The following is a 27024-nucleotide window of genomic DNA, read 5'->3' on the forward strand; positions in this document are numbered from 1 at the left end:
TTTCAGGTATGAAAGTCGTTTAACTGGTACAGAGCCACCAAATAATCAATTTTAATGTCAAGTTGTAATGAAAGAAAAACAAAAACAGGAATAATAATGGATATTTGAGTATTATTGGAGTATTATAACCCAGCTGATCATCTCTTCTCTGTGACTCAATTTTTTTTTTTTAAGTTAACACAAAGTTAGTCCAAAAAAAAAGAAAGAAAAGAAAACCTACCGGGAACCTTTAAGGGTCTGACAAAACATTACAACATGAACAGTGTCATAACTTTGTTTTAATAGTTTGGACATGAAACAGTTGCTCATTGGACGACGTTTCACGCTCGGCTGTAAGATGTAGTAAAACCATCGGATGACCTGAAAAAGCACCAATGATCTTTTTTTCTATCAGTGTACGTAACGTGCTCACGTGTCGCTGCACGTTGGACACATGTTACTTTATTGAGTGTCCATGACCTGAACCGACTGGTCGAGCACGTCCACGGCGAGGCGGGTGACGGTGCTGGTGAGGACGGCGGTGGTGCCCGGCGCATACCGGTACTGTCCTTCTCTGAAACACAAGACAGGAAAAGACTGAGAATACTGTGAGTGTGCAAACACACACAACATCCAGAGACTCTCTACAGATCATGTGGAGGGTTTGCTGACGGTGCTGCCTCCTCCTCCACCCACGCCTCCAGTCTCGACTTAAAATGAGGAAATATTTCTGCATGATCATCAGTCTCACACCAGCGCTCCAACATCCACACTAACATCCTGTGTAGTAAAAGATTCAATCTGCGTTCTGAATCTCATACTATTACTTTTTACTTAAAAAAATACTGTTGCATGTAGTATGTGTACAACTGGGACGTACTACTCCATCATAAAAATACATCTTGACCTTTGACCTTCCTGAAGTAAAAAGAAAAAGGATGCAATTTGTAACGAGTACGCTTCCTTTTAATGCCTCTTCTTCTTCTTCTTCTTCCTTTTGTGGGCGGAGCTTCAGCGCCACCAACTGTCTCTGCAGCTCGGTCGATGTGACGTATCTTCCGCTGCAAAGGATTGTGGGTAACATCCAGAGTATCACACTGACCTGCAGACTGCAGGATACGAGCAGATGTAGTAGAACATCCTGGTACTTTGTGGCATCCTACGTTGAACATACTAAATCTTTTTCTGGCGTATGGATACTTGAACGCAGGGTCAGTATGTCCCAATAGACAGTATGTTAAACGCAGGATGCCAAAAGTACGGAAAAGATTGGTGGCGCTGAGGCTCCGCCCACAAAACGAAGAAGAGGCATTTAAAGGAAGCGTACTCGTTTCAAATTGCATCCTTTTTCTTTTTACGTCAAAACGTTGCGCTACAGATCACGACAGACACGACCAGGAGGGTCAAAGGTCAAGACGTATTTTTATGATGCAGTAGTACTCCCAGTTGTACACATACTACATGCACCAGTACGTACTGAAAGTAAGAAGAAGTAAAAAGAAGAGTCTGTCCGTCCTGGTGAACGTGATATGTCTTTCTTCTAATTTGGCACAAACGTTCACTCGGTCCCAATAATGAACTGATGAGACTTTGGGGGTCAAAGGTCACTGTGAACTAACGTCCGTCCCATGGAAATGTTCAGCGTTGTACCGTTGAGATCATATTGCGTTACAGTGAAACACCAGTCGACCGTCACGCCGACTCTTCACAGGACACCACAGAAACGTCGGTGAGTAAATTCATAACAACTTTGATTTGAAGCATCGGTTGAGTGTTTTGAGGAGGAGAACCTGGAGGAGACGTGACTGTCTGTCCTCTGTGTGTCTCGTGGCTCACCGTTTGCCCTTCATCGTGGGCTTTTCGTAGCCTCGCAGCTTCTCCACTCCGGCCGCGGTGATGACGCATAAGTCCACGTTGCTGCCCGAGCCCAGGTCGCAGAAAATCCCCGCGACGATGGCGTCTCGTACGAGCTGCTTGGCCTCGTCCAGCTGACGGAGAGACGGAAAGACACAGGAAACACATTCTCATCAGAAGAAGAGAACAAGACTGTCGAGGTCGTGGAACAACAAGCAGAGGACACTTTTCACTGCTTTTCATCTGAATACAGAAGCTCACAGTTTCATCTTCTCTGTTTGTTATTACAGATATCACTTAGATATCAGAGTTCATCTCACCTCCATGTTTGGTTTGAATCTGTCCTCGAACACAGAAACAGCAGCTGCAGCTCCAGAACCTGAAACCACAGTCCAACATGAAGACGCTGCGTTTAGAGAAACTTCATTCAGTCAGCTCAAGTACAAACACGTTTCCAAACACGTTGGGACGCTGTGAGAAATGTAGATAGAAACAGAATGTGATGATTTTCTAATCATGTAAACTCATATTTAATTAGAAATAGACCAAAGACAACATATCAAATGTTGAAACTGAGAAATTGTATTGTTTTGTCAAAAATATCTGCTCATCTTGAATTTGATGTCAGCAACAAAAAAGTTGTTCCAGGTTCATGTTCACCACTGAGCTGCATCACCTCTTCTTTTAACAACACTCTGTAAACGTTTGGGAACTGAGGAGACCAGTTTCTGGAGTTTTGAAAGTGAAATATGGTCCCATTCTTGCCTGATGTAGGATTTCAGCTGCTCAACAGTTCAGCGTCTCCTTTGCATGGTAGTTTTAACCTGCATTTGTGGACGCAGCGATGAATTGTGTTCACAGACGATGGTTTTCACAAGTGTTCCTGAGCCCATGCAGTGATTTCCACTCCAGAATAGTGTGGTTTTAATACAGTGCTGCCTGAGGGCCGAAGATCACCACCATCCAATAATAGTTTCCATCCTTGTCCCTTGTGTTCAGAGATTTCTCCAGATTCTCTGAATCTTTTAATGATCTTATGAACCGTAGACGATGAAATCCACTAATTCTTAGTAGTTTTACGTTGAGGAACATTATTCTTAGATTGTTGCACTACTTTCTCACACAGTCTTTCAGAGTGGTGAACCTCTCCCCATCTTCACTGCTGAGAGACTCTGCCTCTCTGAAATCATCTTTTTATACTCAATCATGGTACTGATCTGTTGCCATGGTAACCTAATTAGTTGCCAGATGTTCCACTGCCATCAAATTCAAAATGAGCAGCTATTTTTCATAAAACAATAACATTTCTCCGTTTCAGCATTTGATATGTTGTCTTTGGTCTATTTTTTTTTTATTAAATATGGGTTCATGTGTTTTGCAAATCATTGCATTCTGTTTTTATTTTACATTTTACAAAGCGTCCCAACATTTTTGTGAACGGGGTTGTAACAAATGTGGAAGTTTATCGTGAACAGAGCAGCATGCTGCATGTGATGTGTAACACGTCCCACGTACCCATGGTGAGGAAAGGAAGCTTGTCGTAGGAGCCGTGTGGGTACACGCTATACAGGTGAGCTCCGGTCACGTCGACTCCGCCCACGATCAGAGACGAACCCACGTGACCCTGGTACCTGAAACACCCGACAGACGTCAGCACCGCATCCTGCTCGCATTTATTTTAAATGAGGGGAGGAAGAAACGCCAGGACGTCCGACCCTCACCTGAACAACATTTGTTTCAGCTGCCTGGTTACCATGGCGACGAGGGCCGGTCGCCCAGTGTTGAGAGTGTGAAGTTCCACGTTGGACGCCATGATCTGCGTGGTGACATCTGCGTCTGCGGCCACACCGGCTCCACAGCAGCTGCAGGGTGAAAACCACCAGAGACAACATGATTCTGCGTTCTAGATGTTGTACCAGTGTTCCAGATGTTGTACCAGTGTTCCAGATGTTGTACCAGTGTTCCACCAGTGTTCCAGATGTTGTACCAGTGTTCTAGATGTTGTACCAGTGTTCCAGATGTTGTACCAGTGTTCTAGATGTTGTACCAGTGTTCCAGATGTTGTACCAGTGTTCCAGATGTTGTACCAGTGTTCCAGATGTTGTACCAGTGTTCTAGATGTTGTACCAGTGTTCCAGATGTTGTACCAGTGTTCTAGATGTTGTACCAGTGTTCTAGATGTTGTACTAGTGTTTTAGATGTTGTACCAGTGTTCCAGATGTTATACCAGTGTTCTAGATGTTGTACCAGTGTTCCAGATGTTGTACCAGTGTTCTAGATGTTGTACCAGTGTTCCAGATGTTGTTCTTGTGTTCCAGATGACGTCCTTCCATCAGTCCACTAACACTAATCTACCATGTCAGGACTCTGATTGTAGTTTTAACAGTCTTGTTTCAAATCACACTGACAGGAAATGACCTCATCATGTGACCACATCACCCTCCAAAATATCTGCAGCTTTAATTATTTTACCCAGAAACCAACGTGTTTTTGTGTCCTCTGTTAAACACTCAATAAACTTACTGATTCTTCTGTCCAGCAGCAGCAGTGGAGAAGAAACACTTTGTGTTCAGGAACAGCTGCAGCTTCCTCACACGCTTTTAATTTGAAACTTCTTTATATTACGAGTTTCACACTTCCTGTGTGTTCCAGTATCCAGACTACCAGACTATTTAGTACACCAGCAAAATATTTAGTATGTCCCAATACACAGTATGTTAAATGTGGGACGCCAAAAGTACCAGGATGTTCTACTACATCCAGTTGTATTCTGTAGTCTGCAGGTCAGCGTGATACTCTGGATGTTGTGACCCACAATCCTCTGCAGCGGGAGAAGAAGAAGAAGAAGCATTAAAAGGAAGCGTACTCGTTCCAAATCACATCCTTTTTCTTTCAACTTGAAAATGTTGCGCTACGGCTCGTGACAGATACGACCAACAAGGTCAAAGTTCAAGATGTATTTTTTATAATGAAGTAGTATGTCCCAGATGTTTACATACTACATGCAGCAGTACATACTTAGTAAAGGCTGCAGTAGTTCTGAAAGTAAAAATAAATAGTATGCAATCTGAAACACAGGGTTCATTTCTGGAGCGTTGTGAATGTTTCATCCTGGTACTTGTAGTTCACTGATGTTTCTGCACTTTAACACACTGATTCACTCAGAATAGAGAGTTAGTAGACAAGTACAACATCTGGAACACAAGTACAACATCTGGATCACACCACCATCATCTTCCTCAACACTTTGCCTCGGTGCAGTGAGCAGATTGTGTATCTGTACTTGTGTATCTCTTCTTTCCTCAGCTGACAGGATACAGTAGAGAAGGAGTGTGATGCAGTAAAAACTGGCACCGAACTATAAAGTCAGAGAATTAGAAGAAAGCATGCTGTGTAAAGTTGGAGCTGAACCGCGGGTCCGGACCCGGTCTGCCTGGTTCCGCTGTGGTTTCACTCACTAGATGTTCGGGGCGATGAAGTGGATCTTCATGCAGTTCTTGTCGGCCACCACCATGTCGTCTGTAGCTCTGGTGTCGGCTCCCAGGATCACTCCATCCTGACAACAAGAGGGGGAGGAGTCACAGGAAGGATCAGGATCCAACCAGGAAGTTCACCGCCTGCCAGCTAGATATTATTTAATGAATTTGCATTTCCAAAACCTGCACTCAGAAACCTCCGATGACAGATGCTCACCTTGAACACGACCCCGGCGATGGTGGTCCCCGTCTTTCTGGCGCTGGGAGCTCTGTAGCCGCTCTGAGACAAACTGGACTCCAGCACTGCATTCCTGAAAACACACACACGTCGACTCACTGCAACTCTTCCACTAACGTTCCTCATCGGGGTTAAATGCAGAGTTTCTTTACCTGCGGCTGTTATCGAAGCAGAAGCCTCCGGCCTGCAGCTCATAGGGATTCAAGCTGCGAAGCATTTTAACTGAGAAGAGGACTAAAAGCTTTGTGACACGCTGTGTGTGTCGACTTCTCAGGAAGTTTCTGTTTTACTTTCACTTCTTCAGCACAAGCCAATCCTTCCTCTTCCTCCTCCTCCTCCTCCTCCCCACTGTAAAAGATATCTACATGACCCACACGATAGTTCACATGGGCAGTTTGAAGAGAGATTTTTTTGTTTTTATCAGAAAGCTTTACGTGCTGTCGGAGTCGAGCCTCTTCCATGTTTTTCTCTCTTTCACAACCTTTAAAGAAACAACACGAGCCTCTGAATTAAACTGCTGCATGACATCACAACATATTTCGTGCAGTGTATTAAACCAGAAAAGTGCCAGGATGGAAGCTGGTCCTGCAGAGGTCTAAAATGTCGGCTCAGGTGACTCATGACAAACTAAACAAACCGTCATCTAACCTTCTAGTTTCACTTTTATCCTCACATTTTAGAAATAAGTTAAACAACTTGTTTTGGTGAATGAGTTCAAGTGATTTTTCATATTGTCAGTGCCTCAAGCTCAGTTACTCCTGAAGCTCACCGTTTTACCACCAGGTGGAATATATCCTGGGAATTAACTTTTTTTTTTTTTAACCACCTACGAACAATAATTTTATGTTTTTCTTTACATTTCACTGTACATATCAAGGTTATTGTTCATTTTGTGTATATAGCTTGTGTGTGGTTTTATATTTTTGTTTACAATTTTCTAAAAAAAAAACACGTTTTTTTATTCAATTATTTTTTTCGTCTTACTGTGTACTTAGCTTTTTCCTACCTGTATTTTTAAGATGTTGTGACAACTAAATTTCCCTGCAGGATTAATACAATCTTTTTTTTAATCTTATATTATCTCTTATTTTACTCAACTACTGTATTAAAGTACAGATTAAAGGTACATTTAACACAACGTTAAAGTCATACTCCACTAAATTTCACCAGCAAATATTTTTATTACTCCACTTCATTTGTCTGAAAGCTTTATTTAATTTTAGGATTATACATCCTCAAACACTTCGTGTCCAGTAAAAACATGTAAATATATCTCCACATGTGGTTACTGTTAAAAAAAAATTGTGGGATTAATAAAGTATCTATCTATCTATCTATCTATCTATCTATCTATCTATCTATCTATCTATCTATCTATCTATCTATCTATCTATCTATCTATCTATCTATCTATCTATCTATCTATCTATCTATCACTGCCATATAGCCATCTTTCTATCTATTTATCTATCTTTCTATCTATTTATCTATCTTTCTATCTATTTATCTATCTTTCTATCTTTCTATCTATTTATCTATCTATCTATCTTTCTATCTATTTATCTATCTTTCTATCTATTTATCTATCTTTCTATCTTTCTATCTATTTATCTATCTTTCTATCTTTCTATCTTTCTATCTATTTATCTATCTATCTATCTCTGAATATGTCTGATGAATTGAAGGGTTAAATGTTCCCACATGAGCCTGAGAAAATTATACATTAACTACTGTTCACAAACTCTTGTTTTTTATTTCCTGGTATGTATTTTTCAAGTTCACAACCCTGCGCTGTCACGTGACTGCAGGAGGCGGAGACATACTGGAAAACAACAGCGAAGGACGCCCGGGACACGCCCAGTGGAATCAGGAGTCTTCGATTGGTCTGAACTATTTGACAGACAGTTGGTATGTCCAATCACCGAACTGTATCTTTCCGCTGAGCACGTGAACAGATCTACAAACCACCAGCAGCAGGGCAGCGGTTTCGGCGGGAGCCGCTTCGGTCCATCCACGTTCGGTGAGATCACGTCGATGTGACGCAGCTCCGCAACATGTTGCGACACAAGTTTGTGTTGACGGGAAGTGGGCGGTCCTACGGAGGAACCACTGGCACGGCCCAGAGACTAATGGTGGCCAAAGAGATCTGCGTGTGTCGACGATAGCTGCGTTTTAACATGAAGAGAGAGGAGATTTAACTCAACACGAGAGTACAGGACCCTAACACTGACGTCACTCAGGTGAGTTATAAACTTTATTCCGTCTTCGCGACGGACTAAATACTGAGACGTGAGCACGCACACAAACACACCCACGCACACACGAACACACGAACACACAAACACATCCACGCACACACGAACACACACACGACACACACACACACACACACACACACACACACACACACACACACACACACACACACACACTTTTCCCATGGGGGTTTCATTAACGTAATGCATTCCTTAATCAACCTTAAAACCAGGTCTTCAGTGTGGACAGACAGAGAGACAGACACTGATACAAACAGTAAGACAGACTGACAGACACAAACAAACCGAGAGACAGACAGACAGTAAGACAGATACAGAAGGACAGAGAGGCATGCATAGAGACAGACACTGAGACAGAGACAGGCAGACAAACACTGAGACAGACAGGCAGGCAGACAGACAGATAGATACTGAAGGACAGAGAGGCATACATAGAGACACACACTGAGACAGGCAGTAAGACTGACAGACAGACATACATAGAGACAGGCAGGCAGACAGACGGGCAGGCAGGCAGACAGGCAGGCAGGCAGACATACATACATAGAGACATACACTGAGACAGACAGTAAGACTGACAGACAGGCAGACAGACAGACAGACACTGAGACAGACAGACAGACACTGAAGCAGGCAGACAGACAGACAGACAGGCAGGCAGGCAGGCAGACAGGCAGACACTGAGACAGACAGATACAGCGAGACATATATAGAGACAGACAGACAGACATAAATAGAGGCAGGCAGGCAGACAGACACTGAAGCAAGCAGACAGACAGACAGACACTGAGACAGACAGACAGACAGACACTGAAGCAGGCAGACAGGCAGGCAGACAGGCAGACACTGAGACAGACAGATACAGGGAGACATATATAGAGACAGACATAAATAGAGGCAGGCAGGCAGACAGACAGACACTGAAGCAAGCAGACAGACAGACAGACACTGAGACAGACAGACAGACAGACAGACACTGAAGCAGGCAGACAGGCAGACACTGAGACAGACAGATACAGTGAGACATATATAGAGACCGACATAAATAGAGGCAGGCAGACAGACAGACACTGAAGCAGGCAGACAGGCAGACACTGAGACAGACAGATACAGCGAGACATATATAGAGACAGACAGACAGACATAAATAGAGGCAGGCAGACAGACATACATACATACATAGAGACAGGCAGTAAGACTGACAGACAGACAGGCAGACAGACAGACAGACAGACATTGAGTGAGACAGACAGACATACATACATAGAGACAGACAGACAGACATGTTTCCAGCTGGTGTCTGCTAACATTTGACTAGTTTCATGTTTGAAACTGATGGATATGTCTTCTCTTCCTGTGCAGTCATCGTCATGGTTACCGCCACGTTGCTGCTGCTGCTCTCCGTCCTCCTTCCTGCAGGTTAGTTCGTGTCCGTGTCTGTGTCCATCCTTGACAGGACTATTGTCTTTCAGTGTCATGTGCTGCTGTCTGAACTACGAAGCAGGTTCAACATATCTTTCTGTTATCGTGTTTAACTTAACCTGACAAAAAAAGATCACGCTGAACGGTCACCATGACGATCTGACTGGTTTCTTTGATGCTGAAACACACTCATGATGAATAACAAACTTTGAACCAGGCTTCTTACTCACATCATCATTGTCACACTGGCAGAATTGAATTTGGTCACGCCCTAAATGATCTGAAAGCCCCACCCCCAGGCTGATGGGATTGGTTCTTTAAGGACGTGATGTAAGAAACCTCGGCTGTTTGCATCCATGTTTCCTTCACTGTTTTATACACTCATGAGTCGTCTTGTAACAAATAAAAAAAACAGCACGGATGTTAACAAGGTTAAAACTTGTCTTTAACATTCATGCATTCACGCTATTCTGAGGAAGGTTCACTGAGCGCTGCTCCCAGACATCACATGTCATGGATGCTTTTATTCTGAAAGAATAAAGAAAACAGTGGTTCGGCTTTTCTTTAACTTCCAACTAAACAATAACAGTCTCCTAATAATTACATTTAAAATCCTTAAACTATCACAAGTCCAATAATTAGAAATTTAATTCAATTCAATTTTATTTATATAGCACCAAATCACAACACAGGTTATTTCATGGCACTTAACACATTAAAGTCCTTAAAGCAGAACTTTACAACATTATACAGAGAAACCCAACAATTCTATAATTCACACATAAGCTAGGAGGGAAAAACTCCCTCTGAACAGAAAGAAACCTCTGACAGAACCAGGCTCAGAGGTGGGCGGAGCATCTGTTAACAGAACCAGGCTAAGGTGGGCGGAGCATCTGTTAACAGAACCAGGCTAAGGTGGGCGGAGCATCTGTTAACAGAACCAGGCTAAGGTGGGCGGAGCATCTGTTAACAGAACCAGGCTAAGTTGGGCGGAGCATCTGCCTCGACCAGTTGGGGTGAGAGGAGAGCAGAGAGAGAAAAGGACAGGAAAGAGATACAATACATGAACTGTTGGTGGACAATCACAGAGCAGAGACATGCAGCTCCATGACGGGATCTTTCTGGAAAAGAAAGAAGAGAAACTACACGAGTGAAGGAACTGAATAGAGACAACAGACAATAAGCAGAAACTATGGGAGAGAAGAAGCAGGAAGTTAATGAGATATAATGATGAGATATAAGTTATAGAGAGTTAAAGAGTGAGAGGTAAGAAGCCCAGTGCATAACGAGGTCCCCCAGCAGCCTCGGCCTATGACAGCAGAACTGCAGGATTCTATAAGATGTCAGGATGATGTGGTTCTATTAGATCTGTCAGGATGATGTGGTTCTATTAGATCAGTCAGGATGATGTGGTTCTATAAGATCTGTCAGGATGATGTGTTTCTATAAGATGTCAGGAGGATGTGGTTCTATTAGATCAGTCAGGATGATGTGGTTCTATGAGATCTGTCAGGATTATGTGGTTCTATAAGATCTGTCAGGGTGATGTGGTTCTATTAGATCAGTCAGGATGATGTGGTTCTATTAGATCAGTCAGGATGATGTGGTTCTATAAGATCTGTCAGGATGATGTGTTTCTATAAGATGTCAGGAGGATGTGGTTCTATTAGATCAGTCAGGATGATGTGGTTCTATGAGATCTGTCAGGATTATGTGGTTCTATAAGATCTGTCAGGGTGATGTGGTTCTATTAGATCAGTCAGGATGATGTGGCTCTATAAGATCTGTCAGGATTATGTGGTTCTATAAGCTCTATCAGGATGATGTGGTTCTATTAGATCTGTCAGGATGATGTGGTTCTATAAGATCTGTCAGGATGATGTGGTTCTATTAGATCAGTCGGGATGATGTGGTTCTATAAGATCTGTCAGGATGATGTGGTTCTATTAGATCAGTCAGGATGATGTGGTTCTATAAGATCTGTCAGGATAATGTGGTTCTATTAGATCAGTCAGGATGATGTGGTTCTATTAGATCTCAGATCAGATGGAACCTGGTCATGAAAAACTTTTGTAAGTCAGCAAGAGAATTTTAAATTCTATTCTTGATTTAACAGGAAGTCGATGAAGAGAAGCTAAAACAGGAGAAATATGATCTCTTAATCCCGTCAGCACTCTTGCTGCAGTATTTTGGACCAACTGCAGACCAATTTGGACATCCTAACAACAAGGAATTACAATAATCAAGCCAGGAAGTAACAAATGCATGAATTCGTTTTTCTGCGTCACGCTGAGGAAGGATTTTCCTGATTTTATTAATATTACGTAAATGAAAGAAGGCAGTTCTGGAGATTTGCTTTATATGGTGGCTAAAGGACAAATCCTCATCAAAGATGACTCCAAGGTTCCTCACAGTGTTGCTGTTGGTCATCCAGATCTTTATGTCTTTCAGACATTCTTCAAGTTTTACTAACTGATTAGTTTCATCTGGTTTTATAGAAAGATATAGCTGAGTGTCATCTGCACAACAATGGAAGTTGATGCAGTGCTTCCTGATGACATCTCCTAATGGAAGCATGTCGAAAGTAAAAAGTATTGGGCCTAACACTGAGCCTTGTGGAACTCCATAACTAACTCTTGTTTGTCTGGAAGACTCATTGTTGACATGGACAAACTGGAATCTCTCTGATAAGTAGGATTTGAACCAGTCTAATGCAGTTCCTTTAATCCTTGTAACGTCTTCTGTAATAAGATCGTATGATCAGTTGTATCAAAAGCAGCACTGAGGTCCAGAAGAACAAGTACAGAGACGAGTCCATTATCTGAGGCTAATAAAAGGTCGTTAGTAACTTTCACCAGAGCTGTTTCTGTGCTATGATGAACTCTAAAGACTGAAAATCTTCAAACAGATCATTCCTTTGTAAATGATCAAGAAGTTGATTTGAAACAACTTTTTCAAGAATTTTAGAAATGAAGTTCATCAGGTTGGAAATTGGTCTGTAGTTTGTGTTGTTGACCTCTGACCTCGACGTTCTTCCTGTGGTGTTGTTGATCTCTGACCTCGACGTTCTTCCTGTGGTGTTGTTGACCTCTGACCTCCACGTTCTTCCCGTGGTGTTGTTGACCTCTGACCTCCACGTTCTTCCTGTGGTGTTGTTGACCTCTGACCTCCTCAGACATGGCCAGTCACCTGATGGTGACCCCGCAGGTGGCAGTGCTGCAGGTGGGACAGAACTTCACGGCGACGTGCGTCATCACGGACACGAACGAGGTGACGTCAGACGACCTCTACTGGAATGTCTCCAAGACGACGGTGCTCCCTGAGCACTACACCAAGATCAACCGCACGGCGCTCGCCGTCACGGTAACCATCAGCAGCGAGGACCGTCCGTGGCTGTTCTGCCTCTGCAGGAAGGTGTCGCCATACGTGGTGCTGAACGGAGGGAAGTTCATCCACGGCGTCCAGCTTGTCTCCGGCTGTGAGTCATAACACATTTCTACGAGTCATTGTCGCATTTAATCAGTCGCTCCAGGATGTCATGGAAGTTTTTCTGATTGTTGTGATCACATTTGGTTTTATTTTGTGGCGTTTTAAGTACATTTTTTTGCATAAAATTGCAGGAATTCGAAAAAATTGCAAATTGAGAAAGACATTTTTTTTTTTTTTTTTACTCACCACCTGATAAAATAATAAATGTGTAATCACTTCCTGTGATAATAATCCTGCTGCACATCACAGAAATATTTTAGTTCTAATCTTTTTTTATGTATTTATTGAACTTGGAGAACCGTGGAGATAAAAGCTCCTAAAAGGTCCTAAAAGCTGTGTATGTTCCCAGAACAGACCTTCTGTGACTGGAATATAGAAACAAGGACTACATCAGCCTTTCAAAATAAGAGCTTTAGATGCTGTTTAATTCATGTTCATTCAACACATAGACCTGCTGGATGAAACAAACAAAGAGACGTCTCTGACAACTGGACGTGTGGAGAAAACTCATTTAACATCCAGTAATATGGAATCACTTCCTCTGATCACAAACATTTAATCATCATTTTAATGTGAAGACCACATTTCCCACGAACCCCATCACTTCCTGTTTCTCCTCTTGTTCCTGTTTCTCCGTGAAGAGAGTTTTATTTGGAGATGAAAACAGCAGCAGAGACTTTCTGGTTGGAAATGAGGAGTTATTGTTAATGAAGTGAGTTTTATTTGAAAAGATTTACTTTGTGTTTTAATACTTTCAGCTCAGATTCTGATGACGATGTTTTTTAAGGAAAAATCACAGGAATTTAAAAACACAAATATTGTGGAGTTTGCTTGCTGTTGCTGAGTCCTCAGATTTACAGTTTCCATCTCCACTTCCTTTGATGTGTCGAAAGAAGAATGCAGACTGAACATAAAAATACAGGAACAAATATTTGAAGACATCGATTCACTTACACGAGCAGTTTGTGGGGAAAAAAACAACCTGAAACCTGTTAAAAATAAAGTTGTGTTGTCTGTCAGACGCTCCTGAGCGGCCGGAGAACCTGTCGTGTGTGGCGGTTCAGGAGAACACGTACATCTCTCCGAGCATCACGTGTGAGTGGGAGGCAGCCGGACGTCAAACCACCGCCGTGCCGACAACCAACACCTTGTTCGTCCGAAAGATCATCACGTGAGTAAACGCTGACATCATCACTACATTATGGCAGCGGTTCTGGTTCTGGTTCGTTATTCAGGTGGGATGGTTTGTTCTGGAGCAGCTGATAGTTAATTGTGTGTTATACAGCAAGTAGCTCCGCCCCCAGAGATCTGATTGGTCAACTGAACATCTGGAGCAAATCATCATGACATCACACCCTGCTGATCACTAGAAATATCTCTCCACCTCCTCAATGGGAAAATAGAATTAGACTAGAGTTTCATATAATATGCAATATAATGTAGTTTCTACTTGTTCTAGTTCTATTAAATGACCCATTTGGTGAAGTCGGGTCTCTTTTGGTCCTTTTTGGTCGCTCTGAGCACCCGTACCGTAACACCACGGATAGTCACGCACTTACAGTCCTAGAGGAGGCTAGCTGGACCGGTTTGGTTTGAACACATGACACGGAGCTAAAATGTTAAAAACACATGAGAACATGGATATCTTTGTTCATCAGATATCTTTGTTCATCAAATATCTTTGTTCTTCAGATATCTTTGTTCATCAGGTATCTTTGTTCATCAGATATCTTTGTTCATCAGGTATCTTTGTTCATCAGATATCTTTGTTCATCAGGTATCTTTGTTCATCAGATATCTTTGTTCATCAGATATCTTTGTTCATCAGATATCTTTGTTCATCAGATATCTTTGTTCATCAGATATCTTTGTTCATCAGACATCTTTGTTCATCAGATATCTTTGTTCATCAGATATCTTTGTCCATCAGATATCTTTGTTCATCAGATATCTTTGTTCATCAGATATCTTTGTTCACCAGATATCTTTGTTCATCAGATATCTTTGTTCATCAGATATCTTTGTTCCAACCAGACTGAACTAGCTGATCAGTTTAGTGTTTCTATGTTCTGTATTTATTCAGTTGGAGACTAGAACTCCTCTCTGTTGCTAGGGTGGTTGCTAGAGGCTGGACTACTTCCTGGAGTAGAAAACATTGCATACGTTACATAAGAGTCTACTGACTAGTTGTTTTCCAGTTGTTAGTTGTACCCCATGTGTTGCCATGGAAACGCAGATCGCACTAACAAAAAGTGAATTGCCCCACAACATGTACACATTTAGATGACATGTTTTATTTATTTGGTAACTTGTTGTATAATAAATATTATATATTATACTGTTTAATTGGTGACTAACCTGCTGTTAGTTCAGCGGTTTGGGACTGAATGTCGTCTGCAGAAACTCTCAGACTTTCTGTTTCACTTCAACAACACTTTTATGAACGATTCAGAACATCCACACATACATGAAGAACACCGAGGGCCTGATTTACTAAGATCTCAAATAAAGCTACTAAATTGCGTGTTCCATCCAAAGGTTAGCAAAAAAAAAATTTGCACCCGTTTTGAGGGTGATTTACTGAGTGATTGCGTTATTAAAATCAGGTACAAATCGATGTATTTAAATGAGGTGTTTGCGTGTAAAAGTGATTCCAGCAATAGAAAACAGAGCGACTGCAAAAGGAAAAGGAAATCTTATCCCACTGAAATGAGGAAATACAAATATAACAAGAACAAAACGCTTTATAGGAGATTCTCAGCAAGGAAGTCAATAATGTGGGAAAAATAAAAAGGAGAAAAAAAGGCTTAATCATGAAACGTGGGTAAATAAAAGAGGAGGACGGTGGATGAGATCCTCTAACAGACACTGATCAGCAGGTCCAGATCTTTCTGTGATGAGCAGGTGATTTTTCCTTCAGAGCCTCCTGAGTGCTCGTGAACCTGGTGAAGCTACCTGTGAATTCTGCAGGACACATTCAGGACCTGTGACAGAACACCTGAATAACAGGACTGGTGGGATATCCAAGCAGAGATACGCTGGAACGACCCATAGGCAGGAAAATGCTGAGTCGTTGGAAGTTTTGACATTGCTCGTATCTCGTGGCTCCTCCTTGTTGTTGGCTGTCAATCATCATTCAGTTCATTCAATAACTCAGAAATATCATCGCTGGAAAAACGATATGTCTGAATAATTTTCCCCTCCGTCATCTCCAAAATGTTTAACGGTTGTAAAACACGTTCTCTACATATTCTTTAGTTTCCTGCGTTTCCTTCACAATAAGAGCAGCCGTCTCTCCTGATGTTCATCTGATTAAAACCTTCAGTCGTACTAAAATACACAACAATCACTTCTCCTGTTTCTACTTTCAGGTTTAGTAAATATCATTGCGGGTGATAAATTGTTCTATTTGCATGTTTCCCTCCCAGTATTTGGCACCTTCAAGCAGAAACACCCAATATTACATATGATGCAGGCAAACATGCAGAATGGACAACGTGTGTTAAATCGCACATTTGAAAGACTCAATCCTCGCTGCACGTCGTTAGTAGATCAGGTTGGAAATTTTTTTGCGGGTGGTTTGGAGTTTACACGTGATTTTACACTCGCAGACGTTTTGTGAATCAGACCCGAGTGTCTTAAAATAGTTCCAGTTGGAGGAAGTTGTGCAGGTTTTACCGTTGACTTCCTCTCAACGTTAACATATTAACATCTTTTTTGCAACAGCGGTGAAACCTTTAATGCATTGACACCTGCAAACAGCGCCAAGGTGTCCATGCCCATCTTCCCCAGCTTCGCCACTCTGGAGATCTGGGTGGAGGCGCGCAATAAACTAGGAGCGCTCGAGTCCGAGCATCTCGTACACGACGCCAACTACTTCGGTGAGTGTGTTCCTGTAACAGCTGTGATTGTTGACGTGTTGATGTCCATGTTGCTGACTGTTTCTTAACTGTGTTGCTGCAGTGAAAACAAACCCTCCAGCAGACGTCAAAGTCATTTCAGAGAAGACTTTTCCCACCTCCCTCCTCATCAACTGGACCCATCCTATCGCTAAAGAGTACGTGAAGCTGATCTATGAGATCCGGTTCTGCCCCAAAGGATCTCACATGTGGACGTATGTAAGTATGGCGCCGCCCGTCTCTCTCCTTCAGCGACGGGATCGTCTCTGCTGCCGTCGCAGCGCTGCTCCCGACGGAATAATGTTGGATTTGGTTCATATGTTCTGTGTTATTTTGCATGAATTGACTGAGATGTGCTTAATGTTCTCCAGGTCCCTCCCGCAGACACCGGCAAGGACATACAGTCCTTCAGACTGCAGAACCTCCAGCCCGACACGGTTTATGTCACTCAGGTGCGCTGCAAGAACTCCAAGAAGGACCACGGTCACTGGAGCAGCTGGAGCACCAACGCCACCAAGAGGACGCCAGAGGACCGTGAGTATCCGGGCTGAGAGGTCCGGGCCTCCTGCTGACCGGCTACAACACCGCTTATTTTTGGGGCTGTAGTTTTACTACGTAAAAGTATTTGAGTCCCTCCAGGATTTCATGAAGTTTCTCTGTGATTGTTATGATCAGGGCGGCACGGTGGTGCAGTGGTTAGCACTGTCACCTCACAGCAAAAAAGGTTCCGGGTTCGAATCCGGTCCTGGGCCTTTCTGTGCGGAGTTTGCATGTTCTCCCTGTGCTTGCGTGGGTTCTCTCCGGGTTCTCCAGCTTCCTCCCATCATCCAAAAACATGCACCTCAGGTCAGGTTACCTGGCGCCGCGCTAGTGGCAGCCTGCTGCAGCATCTCCCCCTGAGAGCCCCCCTGCTGTAGTGAAGACATTTCCCTTCGGGGATTAATAAAGTGTATAAAATCAAAATAAAAAATGTTTGATTTTGCGGCGGATTTTCTCAAAAATGTCGATGTAATTTGTGGAGTTTTAAGTGAGTTTTTTGCGTGAAATTGCAGGAATTAGAAACAATTGCAAGTTGAGAAAGAAAATGATTTTTTTAAGCACCTCCTGATGAAGTAATAAATCTGTAATCACTTCCTGTGATAATACAAATTTTGTTCTCATCTTTTTTGATGTATTTATTGAACTTGGAGAACCGTGGAGATAAAGTTCCTAAAAGTTCCTAAAATCTCCTAAAAGGTCCTAAAAGCTGTGTATGTTTCCAGAACAGACCGTCAGTGACTGGAATATAGAAACAAGGACTACATCAGCCTTTCAAAATAAGAGCTTTAGATGCTGTTTAATTCATGTTCATTCAACACATAGACCTGCTGGATGAAACAAACAAAGAGACGTCTCTGACAACTGGACGTGTGGAGAAAACTCATTTAACATCCAGTAATATGGAATCACTTCCTTTGATCACAAACATTTAATCATCATTTTAATGTGAAGAACACATTTCCCACAAACCCCGTCACTTCCTATTTCTCCTCTTGTTCCTGTTTCTCCGTGAAGACAGTTTTATTTGGAGATGAAAACAGCAGCAGAGACTTTCTGAATAAATGAAGAGTTATTGTTGGTAATAAAGTCAGTTTTATTTGAAAAGATTTACTTTATGTTTTAATACTTTCTGCTCAGATTCTGATGATGACGTTTTATGTGGAAAAGTTGCGGTAAACAATCTGTCCTGTTCCCTGAACAAAGATGGCACCACATCTGGCTGGAACGCACAGTTTACGCTCCAGGAACAGAAACATCACAAGTTCACATTTACAGTCTTGAAAAGAATCTCTGAACCTGAGAGAGTAAACTTCACTTTAATGTAGAGTTGTGGATATGTGTGATATGAAAGATATGTGTGACTTCATTCAAATCCAAACCTTCTGTTTCCTTTTCTTCTTCTTTGCTGAAGGACCAGCAGGTAAACCGGATTTATGGAGAATCACCACCGAAGGAGGCATCAATGAACGACAGGTGGAGTTTATCTGTAAGGTAAGTCCAACTTCAGGTTTAATTTACAACACACACGGTTTCACTTATTAAAACTGATATCACATGTTTGACTGACTGAGGTCCACTTCATGAGGAATTATTCACAGCTTTGACAGTAACTGATTAATAAAGTATGTAATTATCTCAGAAATATGATGACCAAATAACACGATGAACATTTAGTAAACGTGTGGCGGTCGGTGAGCCGGCTGCTGTGGTGTCGGAGGAAACCCATTAACCAGAAAAAGATAAACATTCAAGAAAAAAAGATGCATTTTATCATATTTGACAAATAGTTCAAAGAAACACCAGAGAATGGATGAATGAGACAGGAAGTGATGTAACGATGGCCGCTGACGGCTCCACGGATGCAGAAAAACTCACAAAATTAACAGCAACCAAAACACTGTTCGATTTTACAGCAATGGTTTCTAAGTTAAAATAATAACAATATTAATGATAAACTTTATTTGTATAGTAGTTTTCATATAAGAAATGCTTCACAGCAAGAAAATGACATGTAAAGGAACATTTACAAAAAATGCATAAGAACACAAATAGAGTTAAAATGTATTAAAAAAAAGCAATAAAGTCAAATATAGTTCTGGTTTCTTCAGGAACGTTTCCTGTCAGCTGTGTTTCTGTTTCTACTTCCTGAGCTGATGGTAAAAACCAGGTGTGTCTTTGTCCTGTCAGGATCCGGAGTTCGCCAACGGGAGGATCATAAGATTCGACATCACATTTCAAAAGACAAAGAAGAAAGTGAGCAACGGGAGCTGGGAGCAGGCGAGTGTCCCGGTGAACCGGACCGAGTGGGACCGGTCCGCTAGGAGGGAGATCGCGCTGCTGAAGAACATCCAGCTGGCTGACGACAGATCTGTCACCATGAAAGTCACCGCCGTCAATTCTGTGGGGGAGTCTGCCAAGGCCTTGCTGGTCATCCCCGCTAAAGCGCACCGTAGGTTTCCATGGTGACACACCTGCGATGTATAATCAACACACATGCATGAATTGTTTTAATTATTGTTATTGACTTCTATGAATATTTATTAAGCAGCAGTTTACTGAAAGAAAAAGTATTTTTCTTTTCTTCTTTATTTGGAACAGAACTGAAACATTATGTTGAAGAACATGTTTACATGATGTTTCCATTTTAACAATGTTGAAAAGGGAAAAGAATAAAGTGAAATAACTTAAATAATACATATTAAGAAAATAAAATAAAAAATTATTAATAAACACAAAATGAGAAAATATGAACATTGAACAGAGGAGTAGCTAAAAGAACCATTTTGGATTACGTAAAATCTGTTTTCAATGAGGATGCAGAATCGGTCCGGGATTTCCAAGTCTTCAAACAAAAATGTGTTTCTCCATCACAAAAATATCACGGATCACATGAACCCAGTCCCCAACTGTGGGAAGTGTTTTAATCTCTGACACACATCAGACCCACAAACTGTGGAAGAGCCCCGCCCCCTCGCACAGTTCACTGATCCAGCGCAGCGCAGAGCCCGACCCTCCCAAACCCGCTGGAATGATTCAGTAATCTGAGTCTGAACCGACGTCGGGTCGAATCTGACGGTTCAAACTTGAGTGTTCAGACTTTTACAAACATCCCAGAAAAGTTGTGACGCTGTGTAAAATAGAAATAAAACCAGAATGTGATGATTTGCAAATCACATAAACCCATATTTAATTGAAAATAGACCAAAGACAACATATCATGTTAAAACAGAGACATTTTTATTGTTTTATTAAAAATATGTGCTCATTTAGAATTTAATGGCAGCAACACATCTTAAAAGATTTTGGTATCTCTAATATGTATTATTATTTAAAATAATCTCTTGAATCAAAGTCAGATTTTTATTTGATATTGAATAAACAGTGATGAAGGCTGATTACTTTTGTCAGGTTCAAATAATTTCAAGGAAATGTTTTTTTTTTTTTTTTTTTTTTCATGAAAGCTACCAACAAATTCCTCGCAGCGAATTTCTCGTCACTGTTGTTCAAAGCTGTAACCGGACTTCTTTTAGTTTCTCCTCCATCCACCAACTCCAGAGCTTCCCGGGGACGTTTTCATGTATAAAGTCGGACCAGTAGGGTTGGGTTCAAGGTCAGACTGGAGGTCAACACCGCGTCCCCACAAGGACAGCTGTTCACATCCATGTATGTGTTGCAGGGCATCCTCCGGTGGAGGAGCTGAAGGTGCGGCCTCACGCAGGGCGGCTGCTGCTGGATTGGAAACCCCCGAACGTTACGGCCGAGTACGAGTACGTGGTGGAGTGGATCGGTGGAGGTCAGATCGACTGGCAGAGAGAGAACAGCAGCACCAGACACACCGCCATCGAAGGTAATCCACAATACGATTTTTCTAAATGTCATATTTATAATTTATAAATAAATACTAAATTGTTCATTTCAAGTTTTTCTATTTTAGTCCAGAACAACTTACTCTGCTCTTTTCATTCTCATTTTCAGTCCATTGATTGCAGTGTTTTAGTTTTATATCTGTTCCCATCTTGTACATTTATGGCATTGAATCATAGCTCATTTCATGCATCATTATTTCACTTCATTTAAATCTTCCAAAACTTGCGTGTTTTATCCAAAGTAAAGTCAGTTTCTACCCACCACCCAGACCTGTTCATTCAGTTGCTTTATTTTCACAAGTTACAAATAAAGAACCAAGGCATGCTGGGAAACGCTAATGATTTGGGCTGAGGGGAGGAGCCAAAAGGCTCTTCTGAGCTGCAGCAGTTACTGATCGGGCTTTTTATAATGCGGAGCCGCGTTTCCAATTCACTGATCCTCGACTTCACCACGGCAAATAAACTACATTAGTTACATGCAGCATTATTATATTAATATTATATAACACCTGTTTAATACAGGCTTTCTACTTTATATATACTTTGTCGTTTCCATGTTTTGCAGGTGTTCAAATGGAAGGAAACCTCGTCTCCCTGTTTCATTTTGATCTCACTTTGTTTTTAATAAAAGTGTTTGTGATATTTCACATGTAGCTTTGACTTACAAACGAATATTCAACCAATTCATAGAAAATATCCAGATAAATATCGTATATCGCCACTCAGCCAAAGTATATGGGGATATAGGTTTGGGTCCCTACCGCCCAGGCCTAGTGTCTGACAGACTGCATGTATGAGGGTTGTCAGACTAACGTGTTCTTCCCGTGTTGGTCTGCATGTCTCATCCAGGGAACCTCGAGCCTTTCGTCTGCTACAACGTGTCCGTGTATCCCGTTTACTTCGGACGGATCGGGAAGCCGGCACGCGTGGAGGCCTTCCTGGAACAAGGAGGTGAGACATCACACAGCTGGAAACATCTGTATTCAGACTACTAAAACCCTCCTTTGACCATCGCTGCCCTCTGCTTGACACTGAGATGACACGCCTCTTCATTTTAATGCATCATATAAAGATGATTTCATTATTTCTGATTTAGTTATTACAGTCCAAACAACTGTCGAACCTTTCATGCTGTGACTGCTGTTAAAATCATATTGAAAGAAGGTGCACCTGCAGGCGTTACAGTGGGAGGAGCTTCCTCAGGTGGGAGGGGCACAGCATCCTTTAGGATGGAGGGTTTTATCTTTCAGATATTATGAGGAGGATGGATTCTTTTTGAAGTTGAAGTGTATTTTTCTGTGCTGCCTCATACCCAGTTCAGACCTTAGGGACAATCCCAGCGCCCTGCAGCCATCGGGGGGCCTCAGGTTTCCCACCACGGTCCTCTGCTGCCAGCTCCAACAATAAAAGAGGGTTTTAGATGCACGGCAGTCCTCTGAAGCCTCAAACCCTGTTTTATCAGAGACATTTATTCAGCAGCAGCTCCCTGTTCAGTTCACTTCCTGTTTGTATTTTTAGAGACCAGCTGCATGTTTCTGTTGCGGGTTTTAAATGAGGAAGTTACAGGACAGATTTAGCACGGCTTCATTAGCGGTTCAGGTTTAACTTCCCCTTACTGACACATTCATTGGCTCATCATTATAATTTAGTTGACAGGGTGATAATTTTAGATTTCATGTGGCAGAAAACAGCTGCAAATGTTTTTTATGAGCAGATCTGAAGACGAACTAACTAGATGATTGACAGCAGGTCTGCAGCTGTAGATGATTGACAGCAGGTCTGCAGCTGTAGATGATTGACAGTCGGTCTGCAGCTGTATGATAACACATGTTGTTGTTGTCGTTGTGGTTGCAGCTCCGTTACAAGCCCCCACCATCAGACTGAAGGGGAACCCCGGACATAACGAGGCAGAGCTAGTGTGGGAGGAGATTCCCCAGAGCCGCCGGCGAGGCTTCATCACCAACTACACCATCTTCTACTCGAGCGGTGCAGAGATGCACGGTACGTTTCTTGGTTTGTTTCCAGCACCGGCGTTGTCCTGGCAACGTCTGACTGCTGTTTATCTCCTCTGCAGTGATCACGGTGCCAGCGAACGCCACTTCATACACCCTGAAGTCTCTGTCACGCAGCACCAAGTACGACATCTGGATGAAGGCTTCCACCGTCAAAGGCTCCACCAGCGGCTTCAACCACTCCTTCACCACCCTCAAATACGGTCAGTGATCTCATCATCATCATCATCATCATCATGACCTGCAGGATGTTTCTGTTGTTGTGAACACACATGTTGGATTTGGCAGCAGATTTTCTCATTTTTCAGGAAATAATAATATATAACAATCAAATAATAATCCAACAGCACATTTTTTTCTGATTTAAGAACCATCATGGAGCTCAAACGTCCTAAAAGTGTTGCGTCTTCACAGAACCGACCGTCTGTGACTGAAAAATAAAACACAGAGGCTCCTTCTCCTTTCAAAATAAGAGCTTTAAATGCTTCAGAATCACAATAATTCATCACAGAAACAGAGTTCAGCCTCTCTGAACTCTCTCGGGTCATTTCACAAACTGTCTGATCAGACTGAAGTCGCCTGATTCTCATGATATAACTATATTTCCCATGAACCCCGTCACTTCCGTTTTTTTTTTTTACCATTTTTCCTGGTCAACCTGCATGTGGTTTGTTTTGATGATGAGGAGAGGATGAAGGAGCTAGTTTGAGAAACTTTCCTGTGAATATTATGGGTTGAATTTGTCTTCAAAATCAGAACATTTCAAAATACGTTTTAATGTTGGAGAAATTCTCATAACAGTAAGAGAAAGAAACTTGAAATATTTTTGAAAATAAACAACGTTACCATACAAATATTTCAAGAAAACTGTTTTTGTCAGATTGATTCTGTCACAAGCAGCAGTATTTTACGTCGTCATCAGAATCTGAGCTGAAAGTATTAACGACATAAAGTAAATCTGTTCAAACTAAACTAACTTTATTAACAATAACTCTTCATTTCAACCAGAAAGTCTCTGCTCCTGTTTTCATCACCAAATAAAATTCTATTCACAGAGGAAACAGGAACAAGAGGAGAAACAGGAAGTGACGGGGTTTGTGGGAAATGTGGTCTTCACATTAAAATGATGTGATTAAATGTTTATTATCACTTTGTTCTTTCAGACAGTAAAACACAGTCTATAAATATCAAAGAGAAACTGTTTGTATGTCTGATCATTTAACAGGAGGACATTTACTAACCACCAGTTTACGACCGTCAGACCTTCATCTGATATATGATCGGTGTTTTCTGTTGTATTGACTCGTTGGCTGTCGCCTGTCCTCTCTGAATGTCCTCCATCTGTCCTCCGTCTGTCCCGCAGCACCGGGGGAGATCGAGGGCATCGTGGTGGGCGTGAGCTTCGGCTTCCTGTTCGTTGTCCTCATGACGATGCTGCTTTGCATCTACAAGAAAGACATGTAAGTGAGACCGAGAGCTTCCTGATGACATCAGAACAGCTGACAACACTTCGTCCCTCACATGTGGTCGTCTGAACTATTGTAGTTCGTTAAGTTGATAATAACTGTATTTATAGAACACTGTTAGAGTACTTCACATGGAAATGTCAGATAAAAAAAAAACCTCAATGAAATAAATAGAAACAAGCCACTAAAAGACAGTAAAGTACAGAAGAAGAGATCAGTGAAGAGACAGATTTAAAACATGAACAGCTGGATGCTGCGATGACTGATGTCTGTCCGGTTCCTGTTTCTTCTCACAGGATCAAGGACAACTTCTGGCCTCAGATCCCGAACCCTAAAGAGAGCACCATCGGACATTGGTCTCCTGATTATCCTCTGAAGGTGACGAAACACACACACACACACACACACACACACACACACACACACACACACACACACACACACACACACACACACACACACACACACACACACACACACACACACACACAGAGGAGGCTGCTGACATGTGCAGCTTTTTAGCAATAAACTACACGATCCAAAAAAGAAGTGTGAAACTGTGTGTGACACTTTCCACTCTAAACGGTCGCCATCTTGGCTCCGTAGAGGAAGGAGGCGGGGCCACCGACGTAAATGATTTTCAAATTAAAAGCGTGTGAGGAAGCTGCAGCTGTTCCTGAACACAGAGTGTTTCTTTTCCTTTGCTGCTGCTGGACAGAAGAATCAAACTTTGTTGATTTCTGGGTAAAATAATTAAAGCTGCAGATATGATGTGTTCACACGATGAGGTCATTTCCTGTCAGCCTTGTGTGGTAACGTCTTCAGCGGAGCTTCTATTGAGAACTTTTAATGGGGTGAAATAACAGTAATTCTGTGAAACTGCAGCTTCTTGCAAACACAGCGCAGATTTGTTGAATTATTGTGATCGCAGCTGCCTGCACGGACCGTAGAACCGATAACACCTCTGCAGGTCAGGGACACGAAGACGCCTGTCATAAAGCAGAGAAGGAGATGGACATAAATACAGAAATAAGGGCAGATTTGACATTTTAAGAGTATTTATGGGTGATGAGCTGCAGCGGGGGACAGTTTAGATTGGTGGGTTTATAAAACCGTCCTGAGCAGCTGCAGAGGTGGAGACTGTCTCATTCTTATGTATAAAAGATGTGGACGGCTCCTGAATCCACCGCAGGAGCCTGAAGATGGAGTTAAATAACACTGTCCGTCTCCGTGGACGCCGATTATGGTCTGTCTTTAGTCTGACTTGTCTTTCCCCCTCGCTGTCCTCCCCAGGCGGAGACGCCGAAGGAGAGCTGTCTGTCGGGCATCAGCGTGCTCGACGTGGACGTGTGCGACGCCAAGTGTGTGTTCGAAGAGGACAAGGCCGGCCTGCCGCTGAAGAAGGACAAGTATCTGTCCGAGGAGCACAGCAGCGGCATCGGCGGCTCGTCCTGCATGTCCTCACCGCGCCAGAGCGTCTCCGACAGCGACGAGGGCGGAGACATGGCCGACACCACCGCCAGCACGGTGCAGTACTCCTCCGTGGTGGCCTCCAGCGGCTACAAGGGTCAGACTCCCGCCTCCCAGCCGCCGCCGTCCATCTTCTCCCGCTCCGAGTCCACGCAGCCGCTGCTGGACTCCGAGGAGAACCCGGACGTGTCGCTGCCGGACGGCGGCAGAGCGTTCCAGCGTTTCTCCAAGCAGCCGAGCTTCACGCACGGCGCCGGCAGCGACAACCCCGACGGCTTCACCCAGCTAGAGATGGAGCAGCAGGAGGCGCTGGAGGCGCTGAACTTCTGTCCCCTGGAGGAGGACGGCGAGGGGACGGCGGCCTCCGACGGCCCGTCGGCAGCGGCCGCCTCCAGCTACATGCCTCAGCTGGGCGGCTACCGGCCGCAGTGAGGACACCCGACTCCTGTCTGTGCCTTCTAAGTGGTGTGCCCATTTCACTGTCCCCACATTTCATCTGCACGTCCCCTGTAGAGACACTGTGGGACAAAACGACACATTCAAACAAGGCCCAACACATGGAGACTTTTCTGTTTTTAAAAATGCAACAACCTGCAGACATCAGAAAGTGGACTGGAGCAGGACGTGGACAGCTCTGTGGCTGCAGCGCCCTCCGGTGGAGGTTTCCAGCTCTGCGGGGACGTTATGAGTCGTCGATGTGACACTGACAGCTTCTTCTGCAGGACTTCAGCGCCATCAGGACACTTGTGTTGTGATTTGGACCTTTAGAAGTAAAACTGAACGGACAGTTGGAGGAGCAGTGTGCAGGATTCAGTGACATCTAGTGGTGAGGTTGCAGATTGCAGCCAAATGACGACCTGCTGTCACATGATGATGTCACAGTGGTGAATATTATAGATCCTCCTGAATCCTGCACACTTTTACATCTTTAACTAACATCAAGCATGTTTTCATCTTAACTATGTACATGAATGTAAATAACTAACACGAGTCAGGACAGGAAGTGGAACAAATCCACATCCTAACGTATGTGAAGA

At 42.9% G+C, this 27024-nt stretch overlaps 2 protein-coding genes across 2 annotated transcripts; one reads left to right on the plus strand and one right to left on the minus strand.

The window, feature by feature from the left end:
• Window positions 1-258: 258 nt before the first annotated feature.
• Window positions 259-5843, minus strand: psmb10 (proteasome 20S subunit beta 10). Its single transcript, XM_069717349.1, has 8 exons — window positions 5700-5843; window positions 5527-5620; window positions 5292-5389; window positions 3555-3695; window positions 3349-3464; window positions 2154-2212; window positions 1816-1967; window positions 259-553 (listed from the first exon to the last, which is right to left on the minus strand). The coding sequence occupies exons 1-8, from the start codon at window positions 5762-5764 to the stop codon at window positions 442-444; spliced, it is 837 nt and encodes a 278-aa protein (XP_069573450.1). The 5' UTR covers window positions 5765-5843; the 3' UTR covers window positions 259-441.
• A 1791-nt stretch (window positions 5844-7634) lies between these two features.
• il6st (interleukin 6 cytokine family signal transduce) lies at window positions 7635-27024 on the plus strand. Its single transcript, XM_069717358.1, has 16 exons — window positions 7635-7787; window positions 9186-9242; window positions 12421-12723; window positions 13755-13905; window positions 16461-16615; window positions 16698-16852; window positions 17005-17167; window positions 18585-18664; window positions 19361-19622; window positions 20850-21020; window positions 21889-21990; window positions 22894-23040; window positions 23114-23254; window positions 24415-24511; window positions 24814-24895; window positions 25811-27024. The coding sequence occupies exons 2-16, from the start codon at window positions 9194-9196 to the stop codon at window positions 26417-26419; spliced, it is 2667 nt and encodes an 888-aa protein (XP_069573459.1). The 5' UTR covers window positions 7635-7787; window positions 9186-9193; the 3' UTR covers window positions 26420-27024.

Source organism: Brachyistius frenatus, unplaced genomic scaffold (assembly GCF_029030835.1).
Source record: "Brachyistius frenatus isolate BFR_SWC_R1_liver_20210118 unplaced genomic scaffold, ASM2903083v1 Contig_172, whole genome shotgun sequence".
Lineage (NCBI taxonomy): Eukaryota > Metazoa > Chordata > Actinopteri > Embiotocidae > Brachyistius > Brachyistius frenatus.

Coding starts and splice junctions, on each gene's coding strand:
- il6st (XM_069717358.1), top strand. CDS start 9,194: ATGGTTACCGCCACGTTGCTGCTGCTGCTCTCCGTCCTCCTTCCTGCA. Junction 12,724..13,754: donor CGTCCAGCTTGTCTCCGGCT/GTGAGTCATAAC, acceptor GTTGTCTGTCAG/ACGCTCCTGAGCGGCCGGAG. Junction 24,896..25,810: donor CTCCTGATTATCCTCTGAAG/GTGACGAAACAC, acceptor TGTCCTCCCCAG/GCGGAGACGCCGAAGGAGAG.
- psmb10 (XM_069717349.1), bottom strand. CDS start 5,764: ATGCTTCGCAGCTTGAATCCCTATGAGCTGCAGGCCGGAGGCTTCTGC. Junction 5,621..5,699: donor TGCTTCGATAACAGCCGCAG/GTAAAGAAACTC, acceptor GTGTGTTTTCAG/GAATGCAGTGCTGGAGTCCA. Junction 2,213..3,348: donor GCTTCCTTTCCTCACCATGG/GTACGTGGGACG, acceptor CTGTGGTTTCAG/GTTCTGGAGCTGCAGCTGCT.